Here is a 16,022-nt window from a genome sequence, read left to right as displayed (position 1 = left end):
AGGTTAGGACAAATGTACAGCGATAGCATCCAGCTGTGTTGCAGCTGATCTGGCATCCAGTGGCTCACTTCACCTGACTTTGCTCCTATCCCTGCCTTGTCCCCAGAGAAGCCTGACTTTGCAAAGGGCTTTATTTACTCTCCAAATACAGTTTATTCTGCAGATTAAGTGGAAAAAATGAAGCCCTTAAAAAAACACAAATAAACCCCTGAGCTGTCAACCAACAAGTCCCTTAAAAGGGCAAAATATGCAGCTTTCGATGGACTGCACAGATCCCTCCTTTCAGACTGCTGGCAGGAGACTTCCTGTTTGGATGGGGTGCTCACAATGGGTGTTGTGTTTGAGATCAGTCATTTCCAAACCCCTCACCCCTTCCATCCCAGCACCTCAAACCCCTCGTGCCTGGGTCCTGTCAAGACTAGATCTGGCAGTTAAAACATAAACTAGAAAGGGTATGTTAGTTGTGAACAATCCCTCCTCTCCCCAGCAGGGGATAACCCCTTGATTCATGAAACAGACCCAAAGTACTTTTCTATTTTAAAAAGTGATGAGAAAAGTGGCTCTGCTGAGTTACTGCTGTCCATGAAGGAGCTCATCGATGCCCTTACCTGTCTGATTACTGAACTGTGACGCACTGATTTCTTCTGACTTGCTTTATTATTGATTTTTGTTTGATCAGAATGAGAGATTTTTGATCCTTTCACAGCCTGCAGATAAATTCTCCTTCATGCACACTTTTTGCAGGGTAGGCTTTATAATACTTGGGTTTCTAAGCCACTGCAATGAGAGAAGGAGAAATCAAGCAAGAAGTTGTGCCTATGCTGGCTGCTGAGTTTTACTGAGGAGTCTCATTGCTGGGAAGGCGGGGAGCTTGTGTGATGAGTTTCCTTCTCCTCCATAATCTTCATTTCTGCTGCACCTTGGTACATATTTTCCCCCGGAAGTGGAACAGGTGAAACCCCAGTTAAGACCTTTTTCTGATGAAATTCCTGGCCTGACTGGAAGCAAGCTGCTCTATCATGAGCCTATTGTCATATGATTTCCAGCCCAATTATACTGACAAACAAATTTCCAAACCTTTTTGAAGTTTTCCCCCATCGGTATTTCTCATTCAGGGCATAGTGAAGATTGGTACCATTTTTTCCATCTTCATCATTTTAGTTGCAAAAACAGCGTGTGCTGGGTTAGAGATGGAGAAATGTCGTCCTTTGATTGAAACAACAAAGTCTTGTGAGAACAAGAGAACTTGCAAAGTGTGCAGGGGGGGAAATGCTATATATGCTCAACTTAGCATTCACTCTTTTCAGCTCTGTCTGACTCTGGAAGGACATTGACATGGAATTTAACTGGCTGTTTTTGCTTGTGGAGTTGTATGGAACTTGATTCTTTTTGGTTTCTATCAAACCTTTTCATTTGATTCACATGGAGTTGCACCCTCAGTTTCATTTTGCATTTCAGGTTTGAAAGAAGCCCAAATATCCAATGGGGAAGGAAGGAAAAAAAACAAAACAAAAACCCAGCCCCAAATTAAAATGAAACACTTCATTTTGTGTTAATATTTTAAATCAGTCCCTGGTATGCTTGGAAGGTTTTTTTTTTTTTTTTTTTTTATCTGAGGAGAACGTTTGACAAACAGGCTGAGTTTTGAGTTTATTTTTATCAAAACCCAATATCTGGTGTAGTGCAATGAGCGTGAGTCTGGATTTTGTAGCATAGTTTAGCACAGTTCAGTTTACTGTTTCATGATTCTCACAAGTTACTTTCTCATCCCACCCAGGAATTAGCAATCTAAAATCACCTACCATAAGAATCTGAAGACGTCAAGACCATAGACTCTGAACCAAGCGCAGTAAGCAGAAACAGATTAATGGCCTCATTATTAGGGCCCTACCAAATTCATGGTCCATTTTGGTCAATTGCATCATCATAGGATTTTAAAAATAATAATAAATTTTCTGATTTCAGCTAATTTCATGGTGTTGTAATTGTAGGGGTCTTAACCCAAAAAGGAGTGTGTGTGGGGGTGTTACAAGGTTATTGTGCAGGGGGGTTGTGATACTGCTACCCTTACTTCTGCACTGCTGCTGGTGGCGGTGCTGCCTTCAGAGCTGGGCGGCTGGAGAGCAGCAACTGCTGGCCGGGATCTCAGCTCTGAAGGCAGAGCTGCTGCCAGCAGCAGTGCGGAAGTGAGGATGGCATCGTATGGTATTGCCACACTTACTTCTGCGCTACTGCCTGCAGAGGTGGGCCCTCAGCAGCTGCCGTTCTGCTTGCATCCAGCTCTGAAGGCAGTGCAGAAGTAAGGGTGGCATGCTGTGATATTGCCACCCTTACTTCTGTGCTGCTGCTGGCAGGGCACTGTCTTCAGAGCTGGGCACCCAGCCAGCAGCCGCTGCTCTCTGGTTGCCCAGCTCTAAGGCAGTTCAGAAGTAAGGGTGACAGTACAGTGACACCCCCCTCCCCCGGGTAAAATAACCTTGCGAACCCCCTGCAACTCCCTTTTGGGTCAGGATCCCCAATTTGAGAAACCCTGGTCTTCCCCATGAAATCCGTATAGTATAGGCTAAAAGCACACACAAGACCAGATTTCATGGTCCGTGACATGTTTTTCCTGGCCATGAATTTGGTAGGGCCCTACTCGTTATTCTGAGGATGTTCCTGATCAATGTGTGGGCAACTAAACATTTCCTGATGGGTGAGGTTTGTGATTCTTCTCTGAATGAATATATATAATATAATATGGCTCTCTTTCAGACATCAGGGATGTTTTTGTGTGTGAGGGGAAGATATCTTGAATTGCTCCTGTTAATACATCACTTTTCTGAGCAGTGCATCCTGGTGCCCATCTTACTCTTTTTTTTAACCCAGATTACCTGTATCCATTCATAACAAATTCACTGTCCTGGAAACTATCTCCACTATAAGGTAGACAGGCTCCTAAGCTACAAAGACCCATCTGATTCTGCTAAACAGTTGTCTCCAACAGAGAACTCAGGGGGCTCACCAGACCACCTCCCCCACTCTTCATTATTCCTTATCTTTTACAGTGGGAGTGAGTGTTCTTCTCCAGGATAAGAATCAGTCCAAGATTCAGGTCAGATCCTCAACTATACTAGGGCCCTTTAAACCGTTTATACTCGCATTAAGGCCCCTTTATATTGCTGGAGTGGTGTAAAGTGGTCTTTGTGTAAATGAAAGTCCAGGCTATTGTACTGTGGTCTGTTTTTAAGCATTTCAAACCCATGTGCCTTATATGTGGGTCAGCACCTGGTGTGTATATCAGCCTGTGTAAAAGCACTTGGCAGCAAATTTGGTTACACTAGTGCTTCCCAAGTTCTGGCATGCATATCAGCTGGTACCTACAACTTGTGTGTCTGGGGCTGTAGCCTTCTTTACTTCAATAAGCTTGTGTTCTGGGCCCTTTTGTGCAATCAGGGCAAATCTCCCACTGTAGCTCCAAATCTCAGTATCTCTGGTGAGCAGCCAAAACACCTGTTTCAGGTTAGAATGTGCACAAGTGAATGGATGAAAAACGCTGGCTGTTAGAACACAGGGATTAGTCCAATAAACAGACTTGTTTAGGAACAAGACAAAACAAAACCATTCTCCAGCAAGCCAGCAGTGGTCAGAGATTAATTCCATTAGATGAGGGGAGCTGGGGGCCACTAGTTTTACTGTAGAATAGCTCAGAGGATCAGATGTTTTCATTACAGGGCAGCATGACTCCAAGTTTCCTGAGGTGTCTGCATAGTATCTAGGAGCAAATTCTTGCAGTGAATCAGATATGTAGGGCTCATAAATCTTTGCTTTTGATTTCTCCAGGGCAATACCGCAGACTGCTACCCCACACATCTGTCTTTTGGAAGGAATATGGGGTGGAGAGGGGAGGTTACTAAATAGCTATCTAATTAGTTTGACTCCTCCCACTCCTCTTTGCCATTGTGAACTGTGCTTTATTCTGTGCATCCTTCCTACACAGCGAAATGAGGAAGGAGTTAGGTCAGTGTGCCAGGTAGAAAACAGTATGATATTATGCTGAGTTAAACCACAAGTATATAGAAGGGGAAATAAATACAGATAGAAATTTCCTATGACTGTTAATGTCAGTTACTATTCCTTGTTTCTTCATCACTGAGTGTAATTCTGATGGAACTTGCTGAATTGATGGCCCCAGAACTGTTGGAGACTGGAGTCCCCTGTCTATCCCCAGAGCAGATTTAGCATGAGCATCAGCACTGCAAGCTCCCCTCACAACTAATATGCCTTAGTCCTGACCAAGAAGGACCCACTCTGACAAACCAATTTAAAAAAAAAATCCAGTAATGGGGTTTTGGCCAAAAACAATTGGAAAATTCTGAAAACATGAACGTTCCCAATTTTTTGGGGGGGGAGGGGAGGGAGAGCAGTTGTTTGAAACAACCCCACTTAGAATGAAACATTTTGCGTAGTTCTAGTTACAATTTTGTTTGAAGTGTCTCCGATTGTTGCCCTGCTAAAGTAGCAGTTCTCGAACCGTAGTCCTATGCAGAGCCACCTCTGTCCCTGTGTGGGAGTGTGCAGCAGTCTTTAAGCAGTGATTCTGCCTGATGATTTTTTTACACCAGCCCCCTCCAGGACTCTCAAGGTTTCCAAAGCGGTTTTTTTTATCTACCAAAACTAAAAGACCGCCCCCTCCCAAAGTCCTTTGCTGCATCCTGTGCTGCTGGTTAGCTAACCTGAATTGTCCCCTGCTGTTTCAACTGCTTCAGTATTCTTTGGCACTTCCTGTCCTAAACTGTTTTGCAATATTGTGTTCTGCTCTTTCCATCTCCTCCATCATCGGTGTCTGCTGTGTGGGGTAAAAACTGTTGCATTCTGTCCCAGAGGGGGTTTGTGTCAGCTGTGGATGAACTGAGCAGCTGTGCATGTCCGTTTGAGTGGGATTTTCCCAAAGGGCTTATCCTTGGCCTAACTCCTCTCCAATTTGAGTCAGTGTTAAAACTCCCACCGATTTTGATTGGAGCAGACTTAAGTGAATCCTGACTGCTTTGAAAGTCCCAGCCTAGCTCTGTCAAACCTTTTGGGAAGCTTTGGGATGCAAGATGCTATATAGCCATGGGAGGTGGTGGTGGTGATGTATTAAGCCTTGACTAATCAGTCCATCTAGATGGCTCACTTTTTTTTTAATTTTGTTTCTTAGCATGACAGATCAGTTTGTTCTCTTCCTGTTATACTGATGGTGATGATAACCACAAATAACCTGTGCTGGATGGTGCAGATTGTCATTTAATGGCTTCTCTTCCTGTCTTCTCTGCAGATCATGATCAGTAGATAGCATCTCACACCATGACCATGGCTCCCCGGAAAAGGAATCGTCATGCTTTGGGGTTTCTTTGCTGCTTCGGGGGAAGCGACCTCCCTGAAATCAACCTCAAGGATAATAACCCCCTCCAGTTCCTGGAGTTCTCTGTCCCAATCCCACCAGCGGAGGAGCTCAATGCTAGGTTCTCCGAACTTGTGGTGAGTTTCTGCCATTGACCTTATGTTTTACAGGGTGTGGGAGAGTTTTTTCCTGTGGGGTAACGTAAGTTCTTTGGGGCAGGGACTCTTTTTGTTCTGTGTTTTGTGTGGCACCTAGCACAATGGGGTCCTGGCCCATGACTGGGGCTCTAAAGTGCTGTAATGATGCAAACCATAGATGATGATGATAATAAGGAATCATAACTTGTTGGGAGCTGGAAAAAACCTCCAGTGAGTGGTGTAGACCACTTTCCTACATTGTGGTAGGGTTTAGTTAATCACTCTTGAATAGAAGGCTGTGTAACTGCTGCCTTGAATAGTTCTTTGCTAAGATTCCAAGGGAGAAGATGGACGATTGCTTGGACACCAATATTATTTCAGGTATGAATGGGATTAAATCACTATCAACAGTGATTCTTTCTTACAGGGTTAGGCAGATAGCCCTACCAATATGCCTTGGGAGAAATTGCTTCCCAACCCTAAATCAGGCTATCGTGGCATTAGTACTTTGATCCCTGATCATTGCTCCAGAGATCAATTTCCTATGGCTTCCCTTGGGATAAAATGCACTGTTAGAGAGTACACCAGGAGATTTGGAGGTTTGACCCATGTATGGAATGGAGATGATAGTTGTCAGTGATTTCCTGCTGGTGACAGATGAGAAACAAGTAACCATGGCAATTTTGTTGCATCTGTCATCTGCCTTTGATACCTTTGGCCATGAGGTGGTGTTGACACAGCTGTAGGTTTTAGCAGGAATGGAAGCAGTTTTTCAGTTGAAAACAAGGGGCAGTATTGAGCAATTTCTCAGTTGCTCCAAGGTTCCTCTAATGTGTGCTGGAGGATTCCGTTCTTCATGGCCACTCCTTTCCCCTCCCCGCTTCCTGTTCAGCATGTATGTGAGGCCACTGGGGGGAGATGGAGACAATATGTATTATGGCAGTGGTCCCCAACCTTTCCTGGGTGGTGGGCGCCAGACAATGAGCCACCGAGGACTGTGGCCAGTGGACAAGCATCCACCAAAATGCCGCCAAGAAGCGGCAACGTCAAGAGGCAATGCCGCCGAAAATCAGCCAAATGTTGGCGGTGACGCCACTTTTCGGCGTCATTTCGGCGGATGCTTGTCCGGCCAGTATGCGGGTGCACATAGATGCCCTGGCGGGCACCGTGTTGAAGACCACTGTATTATGGTGTCTACAGTAGGAAGAGGACACTCAGCGGGACCCATGCGATGCAGTTGACCAGCTTATCTGGTGTCTGGGCAAGACTGGGGTTTAGATAAGGGTGAGATGTGTGTGACTACAGATAACACGTAGGTTATGCTGGTGGGTGGGGAAAGTCAGTAGTATTGGCAAAGAAGATACTGGCTCCCTCAATTGGAGTTACATGCCTGATTGTCAAATAGTTGGCAAAAAGGCTCTTCAGCTGCTTCAGGATGACCAAACAGCTGCAGTGGCCAAGATGTTTTTGCATCATATATGGTTAGTCAGAAGGTTGCAACCTTTTCCTTTGGATGTGGATATCACCACACTGACCCAGGCCTTTCTCAGCTTGAGACTGGGTTACTATAATGTGCTTTATATGAGGTTACTCTTTAGTCTATTGGAAACTGCAGATGACACTGAATATGGCGGCCTGCTTGCTGATTGGTGTTTCTTATGGGGAGCACATTACACTAATGCCCTGTGATCTACATCAGCTGCCGTTTATTTGTGTGTGCAATTTATTGTGTTTAATTTTTCACCTACAAATCTTTAAATGGCTGGTCCTGGCTAGCTCAGCCAGTCTTTCTATCAATGTCATATTATGATGGCTGAAGTCAACCAAAGCACAGAGCTATTTTCCCCACGGGACATCCCTGCAGTGTTTGCTATCCACCTTGGTTTGCCAGAACCTGGATCTGCTGACCTTCAAGTCCCACTGCAGGGTCTATGATGCTCTGCCAGGTTTTTTCTGGTGGGGAGGAAGCATTTCTGGGAGGAGACTGTGTATATATGATATAGATATAATGATGGGTGATCACTCGTTACCAAGTATGATCATCTTCCATGGGAGTTATGGGTCCTCAGGTAGCTAATAAGGCCAATCTTTGAACCAAAAGTTCTGTTACAATGAGGGCAGATGTTTTCAGGCTCAGCAGGAGACTGTTGACCATGACTGGAAGCCAGTCTCTCCTTCCTCCTGTGCCTCTTGTCCTCCTCAGCTTGTCGGCAAGCAAGTTCAAAATGCAGGGGACCATCACATAGGACTTCACTCCATTTTAAGCGATCCTGGGCAAGTGTCTCCCAAGCGTCAGGGTCAATGTTACACTTTTTTAGGTTGTCCTGCAGCAAGTCCTTATAACGCTTCCATTGTCCACCCATGTTACGGTACCCTTCTTTCAGTTGAGCAAACAGGACCTGTTTTGGGAGGCAATGGCTGGCATCTGGACCACGTGACCAGTCCAGCAAAATTGCTGACGGATGATCATTGCCTTGATACTGGTGGTCTTTCCCTCTTCCAGAACACTAATATTGGGGTGCCTGTCTTTCCATTTGATCTTCAGAATCTTACGAAGGCCACAGCGATGGTGCCTCTCAAGGACTTTCAAGTGGTGTCTATAGGTTGTATGGGTCCGAAACCTGGACAACAGTGTTGGGAGAATAACAGCTTGATAAACAAGAAGCTTGGTGTCTGTTCAAATGTTGTGATCAAAAACCCTGTTCCGTAAATGGGGGTGGGGGTGGGAAAGCTATACTGGCACAGCTCAGGCGATGCTGAATTTCTGCATCAATATCTGATTGATATTCATCTTGGATGAAAGATGACATCCAAGGTAAAGGAAATGGTCAACATTCTACAGTGCCACTCCATTGATTTTGATAGATAGGGCATGTAATACCTCATTTGGAGAGGGCTGATAGAGCACTTTAGTCTTCTTGATATTAAGAGTGAAATCAAAACATGCGTAAGCATTGGCAAACACATTCAAGATAGTTTGAAGATCTTTCTCAGAGAGGACAAAGATTGTGTTGTCATCAGCATACTGAAGATCCTCAATAGATATTGTGGAAATCTTACTCTTGGCTTTCAGCCTGCTAAGCTTGACCAGCTTTCCATCCATTCTGTAAATGATTTTAATGCCATCTGTAAACTTCCCAGCAATTAGGTAAAATATGACAGCAATAAAAACTGCAAATGTGGTTGAAGCAATGATACAGCCCTGTTTGACTCCTGTTTGTGCTATGAAAGGTTCACTCTGGGAGCTAGTGCTGCTCAGAACAGTCGCTTTCATGTTATGAAGCAATTTTAGGACATTGGATGTCCTGATAAATACATCAATCTTAGAAAGTACAGTCCAGAGGGCACGGTGATTCACTGAATCAAAGGCTTTAGTTAGATCAATAAAAGCCTTGTACAGTGGTCAGTTTTGCTCCTGACACTTTTCTTGCAGCTGTCGTGCTGTGAAGATCATATCTGCAGTTCCACAACATGGTTGAAAATCACTCTGACTCCGGTAAAATTTCTTCTGACAAGTGCAGAAGACGGGTTGCAAGCATCCGTGCCAGAACTTTGTCTGCAATGGCTAGGAGGGAGATACCGTGATGATTTCCACAATCCACTTTGTCACCCTCTTCAAGAAAGCGAATAATCAGGGCATTCCTCATTTCACTGGATATCTCCTATCCAGATTTTAAGGATAAGAAGGTAAAGCGGTCGAATTAGCTCTGGGCCACCATCTTTAAAGATTTCAGCGGGGATCCCATCGAGACCTGCTGCTTTGTTGTTAATCTGCTTGGTGGCATTGTGTACCTCATACAAATTCGGAGGGTCTCAGAGCTCATTCTTAAATGGTCAGTGAGGGATTTGCTCAAGGACTTCATCTGCAACTATAGAATTATGGTTAAGGAGATCTTCAAAATGTTCTTTCCAGTGAGAATTGATGGCTTCGTTGTCCTTCAGAAGTTTGGTTTCATCCTTAGAGCGAAGAGGATTCATACCATGACAAATTGGCCCATAAACACCCTTAATCCCCCCCACCCCAGTGTGTGTGTGTGTGTGTGTAATGGCTGAAGACTCACCACCGTGGCGCCTCCTGATGGTTGCGCCAGGAATTAGCTCTGTCCAGCTGTGGAGCACCCTCTGCAGGTGGGGTCTCACCCATTGTCTGCTCTGCTGTGCTGTCTGGGACCCGCGTTGCTCCCTTGCTTGCGGAGTCCTCTTCTGGACACAGCCCTCCGGCTGTGCCCTACTCGATTCTGTCCCCTTCTGGGGGGGTGTCAGCACTCCTCAATGTGCACCTGCCCTCATGGCCAACTGCAGCCCCAAAGTCTAGCCCTTTGTCTCGGGGCAAGCTATAGTCTGTATCGGGCCATGTTCCTCCACGGCCAGGTGCAGTGTAAGGGGAGGGGAGGGACCCAGGCCCACCCACTGCTTTGGGTCCCGGACCAGAGACCCTCTGGCAGCAGCCATGTCCTCCCCTCTACTGCTCGCACTCCCTGGGCCACTTCCCTCTGGCCCTTGAACCTTCTCTGCCCTTTCAGGGGCCTTACCCTAGCAGGTATCAGGCTGGAGCTTTCCCCCTGCTCCCCTAAGCCTGCCCAGCACTGCTCAATCTAAGGTGCTATCCCTGGGAGCCAGTCCTCCTCCCTTGCTGGTGAGGGAGAGACTCCTGTCTCTTCTGCTTTGCAGCCTTTATATAGGGCTAAGCCTGGCCCTGATTGGCTGCCTTTCTGCCCTTCTCTGATTGGCTGGGTTCTGTGCAGCCTCTCCAAGGGCTGCTATTAACCCCTCCTCTGCCAAAGCAGGGCAACTACCCCACTACAGTGTGTGTGTGTATTGTACCATTTGTAAATATGCCCAGAGCCTGAAATGGGCATGTATTTCTTTTTTAAAAATAAACCATTGAAATCTAAAGAAATGAAATCCATTTCTGTGTATTTCTTAATACTATTAGAACCGTAATTTTTGGGGGACTTAGTTGTGGGAGAAAAGTGCTCTCTTTCAGAAGGATAAGGAAGTGTTGCTTAATTTTGGAAGGTGCTCAGATACTACAGTGAGGGAAGTTGTATGAGTTCCTAAGTAGGTAGGTAGAGAGGACAATAGCAAAGGATTTCTGAATGTGGTTGCCTGTGATAGAAACTAGGCTGGTAGATTGCAGGATTTGCCCAGGAGACCTGGTTCACCCACAGTTGCAGGCTAATGCATGTTCTCTGAAACACTAAAATAGAACAGACCACATTTGTATTGATGGCTGAGATGAGATTTTAATTGGATTAGAAAGGTTCAGTCTGTAAATGTGCCAGTGTAAATCAGCGACCTGGAAGTGCTTGGGAAGGCTCTGTGTTGTATACCAGCCACCCCACTGTTTATCCTTTATGGTCTTTGAGACAAAAAACAGATATGACCGTGGAGCCTTTTGACCCAAATCCCTGAGCGAAATGGTGGCACTGACAGTCTGAGATCTCTAGTGAGACAAACATTGCATTGCACTCCCTGGAGCATGCCCAGAGGGTATGGCTTGGCCTGTGCCATCTGTTCTGTAAAAGGGTATAATGAAAAATATTCCTGCACTTGATTGCATTTATCTCTCATTTAAAAGCCCAAGCCTGTTCTCCCCTTGTGCAGCTAAAATCTGGGGCATTGTCCCACATTTTAGATGACAACATGGAAAAACCAACCTTAGTTCACAGGATATTTTTCAGCATGGCTATTTTCCAGCCCAGTAAATATTCAGTATTCTGGACATTCCACCTGACTCTGAGGGAAGTATCTTCTGTGAAGGATCCCCTCAGGTGCCCATGTAATGGGATATTGTAAGTCAGATGTGTGTCTGCTGTTCTCATGATTTTAACTTCATCTCCAAACAGCTAGCTTTTTGGAAGCCCAGTCTTTCAAATTGGGAGACAGAGTTTGGCATGTGTTGGGATACTTTTTCTAGCAGTTGGATGGTATGTTTGGGGTCCCATCTCCCCAGTCAGGTTCTCAGTGAAAGCAAGGAGGCTTTTCAATCCCCTCATGGGGGCAAATTAAAGCCGTAGCTGATCTCAGTGGGTGCTGCCTCTGCCTATGGCATGTATGGTTTCCTAGTGGGAATGTTAACTCACCAAGCCATCTGCCCACAGAGATAGGCACAAGTTCTGAAGCAAATGCTGTTGTTGTTTGTTGTTGTTGTAACATGTCCATGTCCAGTGCACCAGTCTGTGACACAAAGCAAACACCCACTTTGGTCCTTGTGCTTCTGGGGCCTCCCTAGTTCAGCTAAGCTTTGCATCTCAAGGGCCAGCCCTAATTCTTTCTGTGGCCCTACTGGCCTCATGAGGGAAAGGAACATCTGGGGCCAGATTCTCTCCTCCACCTCTCCTGGTGGTAGAACAAGAGTAGGGGAGGCCCTGCATACTGACGCACCTGTGGGGTGGTTTTGTGCCCCATAAATGATAAAGCTGGCGCTGGCCTACAGTTCTAGATTGCTTTTGCTCACTCTCCTCCACCTTCTCTTGTGCTTGCTCTCTCTCTCTCTCTCCCTCCCCACCCCTTGCTGGCATTGTGCATGCTGCCTTGTAACGAAGTGCTGCTGGTGGTCTCCCCAGTGTGTGCCTGCCGGCAAATGTGGCCATGCTATGAGCATATACTTTCCTTTACACAGATTTATTGACAGAAGAAGAACGACAGAAAATCTGGAAGATTTGTTTTAAAATCTACTGCAAATCAAGGGGAAATCACTTAAACCTCCCCCCACCGTCCTCAATTTCTTGTTGAACTTCATAGGTACTGCGAGGCTGTGATACATCCTCAGCTTGGACACTGAATTTAGATGGAATTCAGGTTCACTTTCTGTTTCTCTTGCATGCAATACTGTTGTATGATGGGTTTCCAGTAGGAACAGGAATGGTTAAATCCATCTTCTCTCTCTGGCCCCACAAAAAAACTAATTTACTTTTTTAATTTAATGAAACATTTCTATCCATGTTGCGTTCGTTTTTGTTTGTTTGTTTTTTTAAAATCCATAACTCAACTTTGGGCCTAACCTCCCTGAGTGTGTCCTGTTTAATGAAGTTGGTATTGTGCCAAGGAACAATAGAAACAGCTTTGACCTTCCAGACATTTTCTAAAACAAAGAATTTCCATTCACTCTGTGTCTGAAGATTTTAGGATTTTCCATCATTTTCCTTCTACCTTCCACCCCACATCATCCTTTTGAATACAGAGGACTCCCTCCTAAACCTCTCCCCCCTTTTCAGACCCTATTGCTCCCTAATCAGCTGGAGAGCTAGGTCATTGCTTAGTTGAGGGTAGCTTGCTCTCTCCCCTAGCACGCCCAGTCTGACTCCTGGCCCTCATTGGCCTAGGTGGTAAGCAAGATAGATATTGAACCTGTGTCTCCATTACTGCTCCAGCAGGATTCCTTGCCTGAGCAGCAAAAGACTGGGTATCCAGTCTCTCTTCCTCTGCAGCATTCCCAGCTGCAGAAAGACCAGGTGTGTGTGTGTGTGGTGGGGGGCAAGTACTGAACTTTTCTCCCCAGGACCCAACATCTGCTGACCCTGGGAATGAGATTAACTGTGACTGGCAAGCAAGCTCGATTCACCTACACAGTGATGTGCAGCACTACCTGGTAACCTAGGGACTGACCGTCCCTTCCATCTATTACCAAAAATCCAGCTCCTCTTTCCTTCTCCTGTTACTTCACATCACATCACCCTTTGTGCTGGTTTCCTTGGCACCTCAAACAACTCCTGGTTTCTGAGTTGAGAGAGCTCTACTGTGTTGTGTTGTGCCTCATAGAGGGGCCTAGAAGCTTTTTCTCCCCTACACAGGTGCAAAAAGCCTCTCGGGCTGGACTCTGCCTGAGTACTTCCAGTCTGCCTGAAACCTGCCTCTCTGCCTATGATCACTGCTCTTGCCATCCAGCCTAGAAGTGAGTGGAATGACTATTTCTCTCCCTGCATCACAGGGTCACTGAGATGCTCCTGTTAAGAACCTCTATCCTAGGGTATCAAACAGCCTGAATTAACACTTTCCTGGTCCATTTCCACCTGCAGTGGCCTCTTGACTCACTCAGTTCTCATCTGGGTTGGATAAACTGGATTCTAAACATGGAACGTCCTAGGATGTCACTGAAGTGTAAGTCCCTGTTAGTCAGTTTGTCCCATGGTGACTGCCATAGCAGGTGGCCCAATCTCCCAGGAGTGCTGGTACTGCTGTTTCCCAAGCCATCCTCCCAACTGTAGGCGCATAGTGTGTGTAGTGTTTACTGAATCCTTGGTGGAGATTGCCGGCCCTCTCAGCCCTTCAGGTTGATGCTGTGTTTGTGCAACCCACACAAGTAGGTACTTTGATGGGACTATTCATGGTGAAGTTGAGGGAATCTAGTCCTTTCAGAATGAAGGAATATGTGCAAGGATGAGCCCTAGGTTATTTGGGGTAGTGAACCTCTCCCTACCTTTATTTGGTTAGACAAGATAGGAAGGGGCTCAAATGGGCACCTAGCGAGAAACCACGCTTTGAAATCCTCCATCTGTTTCTACTCCATTACAAGAATGAACAATGGGGAGGGGAGGGGAGTAGATAACCTCCATGCCCCATATCCAGTCTTTTAGGTTTTCATTTCTAGGTCACCTATTTAGATGCAGCCCAAAGTTGGCAGTGACTAAATATTGTAACATTTGGATGGCTGTGTCATAGAGGATGTGAAATGAGTTGGTTGGTCTCAGTTCCCAGTAGGCGCATCACAGTTGGCATTCTTGTTGGCAGTCTTGTCAGAGAGACAAAGGAATGAATGGGCCATGAAGCCTGAATTCCCACGAATGTTCATCCTCCAGGACAGACACATTGCAGGAGATTAGTATGGGAAGCATGTACTACTGTTGTCCCTACTGTATCTGTTCTGCATAGGACCTCTATCTCCAGGGCGGTTAATTCAGCATCATTTACCTTATGGGCAAACATTTGTGACAATTCTAATATTCACTGGACTGGTTCACCTGTCCCTAACTGCCACCTTTTGTGTTTGTTATACAGTTTCTTAACTCTGATAACCGTGTATTACGTTGGCTACCATCATGTAGTCACTCTGAGTACAGTATTTTATATCTAGCCTTCACCTGCTTAGTATGTGTTCTTTCCACATTTGCTATTTCTTCTCACAAGAGAAAAATGTGCCTGATTTACAGTGCAGCATATCTGTCAACATTGCATTCTGTCACAATGCAGCATTGTGTCCTATTGCCAAAAGTGATTTTTCTCTCCTTAAAGGAAATCCAGGGTGTTTTTTAAATTCTATAGGATGAAGGACAAATCCAGCAATATCAGAACCTGGGGCTGACCGGGGAACTCGGTCAGCAGGTAACGCTAACCTGTAGCGAATACAGGAAAGTTACTGAGGGGAGGTTATAAGGAGAATTGGAGAGAAAGGGAAAAGCTGATAATCTTTCCTTCAGGGTATGTCTATGCTTAAAATGCTGTAGTGCTTCAGTATAGACGCTACATATCCCAGTGGGAGGGCTTCTCCCATTGGCATAGATAATCCACCTCCCCAAGAGGTGTTAGCTAGGTCGACGGAAGAATTTCTGCCATCAACCTAGTTCTGTCTACCAGGGGACTTAGGTCAGCTTAACAACACCGCTCGGGGTGTGCATTTTTCATATCCCTGACCGATGTATTTAAACCAATCTAATTTTCTAGTGTAGACCAGGACTTAGTGATGCTGTTGCTGTTTCCCCCCAAAGCCATGGTGGCTGTTCAGTAGCCTGTGTTAAAGGAGTTTACTGTGATCAGTCCAGCTCCCAGTGGACAAGGGTCCATGTTTGAAAGAGCAAAACAAAAGACCCACCACTGCAAATGGTATTAGGTGACACTCTACCTCTGAAAAAATGTGAAAAACTGACTGGGTCCTGGAGACTGAGGGCTCCTATCTGTATTGGTGATACCCAGGACACAGATGGGGTATGCTGGCTGGGGAAGTGTACAAATACACTGGGCAGAATTTTTCCAATGGAATATTTCCCTTTCAGAAAATGCTGTTTCATTGAAAGTGACACGTTTTGCAGAAATGAGTCGATTTGTGACAAAATTTATTTTCCAAGGGCGGGAAAGGAACAGTGCTCTGATAAGGTGGAACATTTACATTTTATCATACACAGAAAGTCAAAAGCAGAATGCAATGTTTGTATTTTATTGACACACAATGTGGCGTTTACCCCCAAAATGAAATCTTTTCAGAATTTCATTTCACCGGAAACTTCAAAATTTTTGGTTTAGTTCTGTTTTGGAAAGGATATTCCAAGTTTTTGAAGCGTTTTCTGCAAAACAGAAAATCAGGATCCTACTTGGCTCTGGGGAGGTGTTTGTGGGTAGCTTCAGGGTCAGATTCATGCATAAGAAAACTAGGCATGTGCTTAAGGCCCAAATTCCAGGGACGGGGGAGCCCAATTTGGCCTAGCCACCCCTCGTGTAATGACAGAGGGGCATCCTGAGTGTTGCTGCGATCCCGTGTGCTACTTATTCAAGTTTGGCCTGGCCAATCCTCTGTCATAACTGAGGAG

General features: G+C 45.5%; 1 protein-coding gene across 7 annotated transcripts in view; it reads left to right on the top strand.

Annotated features, from left to right (window-relative positions):
- DAAM2 (dishevelled associated activator of morphogenesis 2) overlaps window positions 1-16,022 on the top strand; it is a 258,023-nt gene that overhangs the window by 99,898 nt on the left and 142,103 nt on the right. For 4 of the 7 annotated variants that reach the window (XM_039529308.1, XM_039529312.1, XM_039529313.1 and 1 more), the window contains exons 2-3: window positions 1,778-1,849; window positions 5,297-5,499. In XM_039529308.1, coding sequence (XP_039385242.1) covers window positions 5,326-5,499 — 174 coding nt within the window. In that variant the 5' untranslated portion in view covers window positions 1,778-1,849; window positions 5,297-5,325. The remainder of the gene's footprint in view (window positions 1-1,777; window positions 1,850-5,296; window positions 5,500-16,022) is intronic. The other 3 variants (XM_039529310.1, XM_039529309.1, XM_039529311.1) reach the window with 1 other exon arrangement.

Source organism: Mauremys reevesii, linkage group 3 (genome assembly GCF_016161935.1).
Source record: "Mauremys reevesii isolate NIE-2019 linkage group 3, ASM1616193v1, whole genome shotgun sequence".
Taxonomy (NCBI): domain Eukaryota; kingdom Metazoa; phylum Chordata; order Testudines; family Geoemydidae; genus Mauremys; species Mauremys reevesii.
The sequence above is the reverse complement of the archived record's forward strand: the minus strand, read 5'-3'. Positions and strand labels throughout refer to the sequence as shown.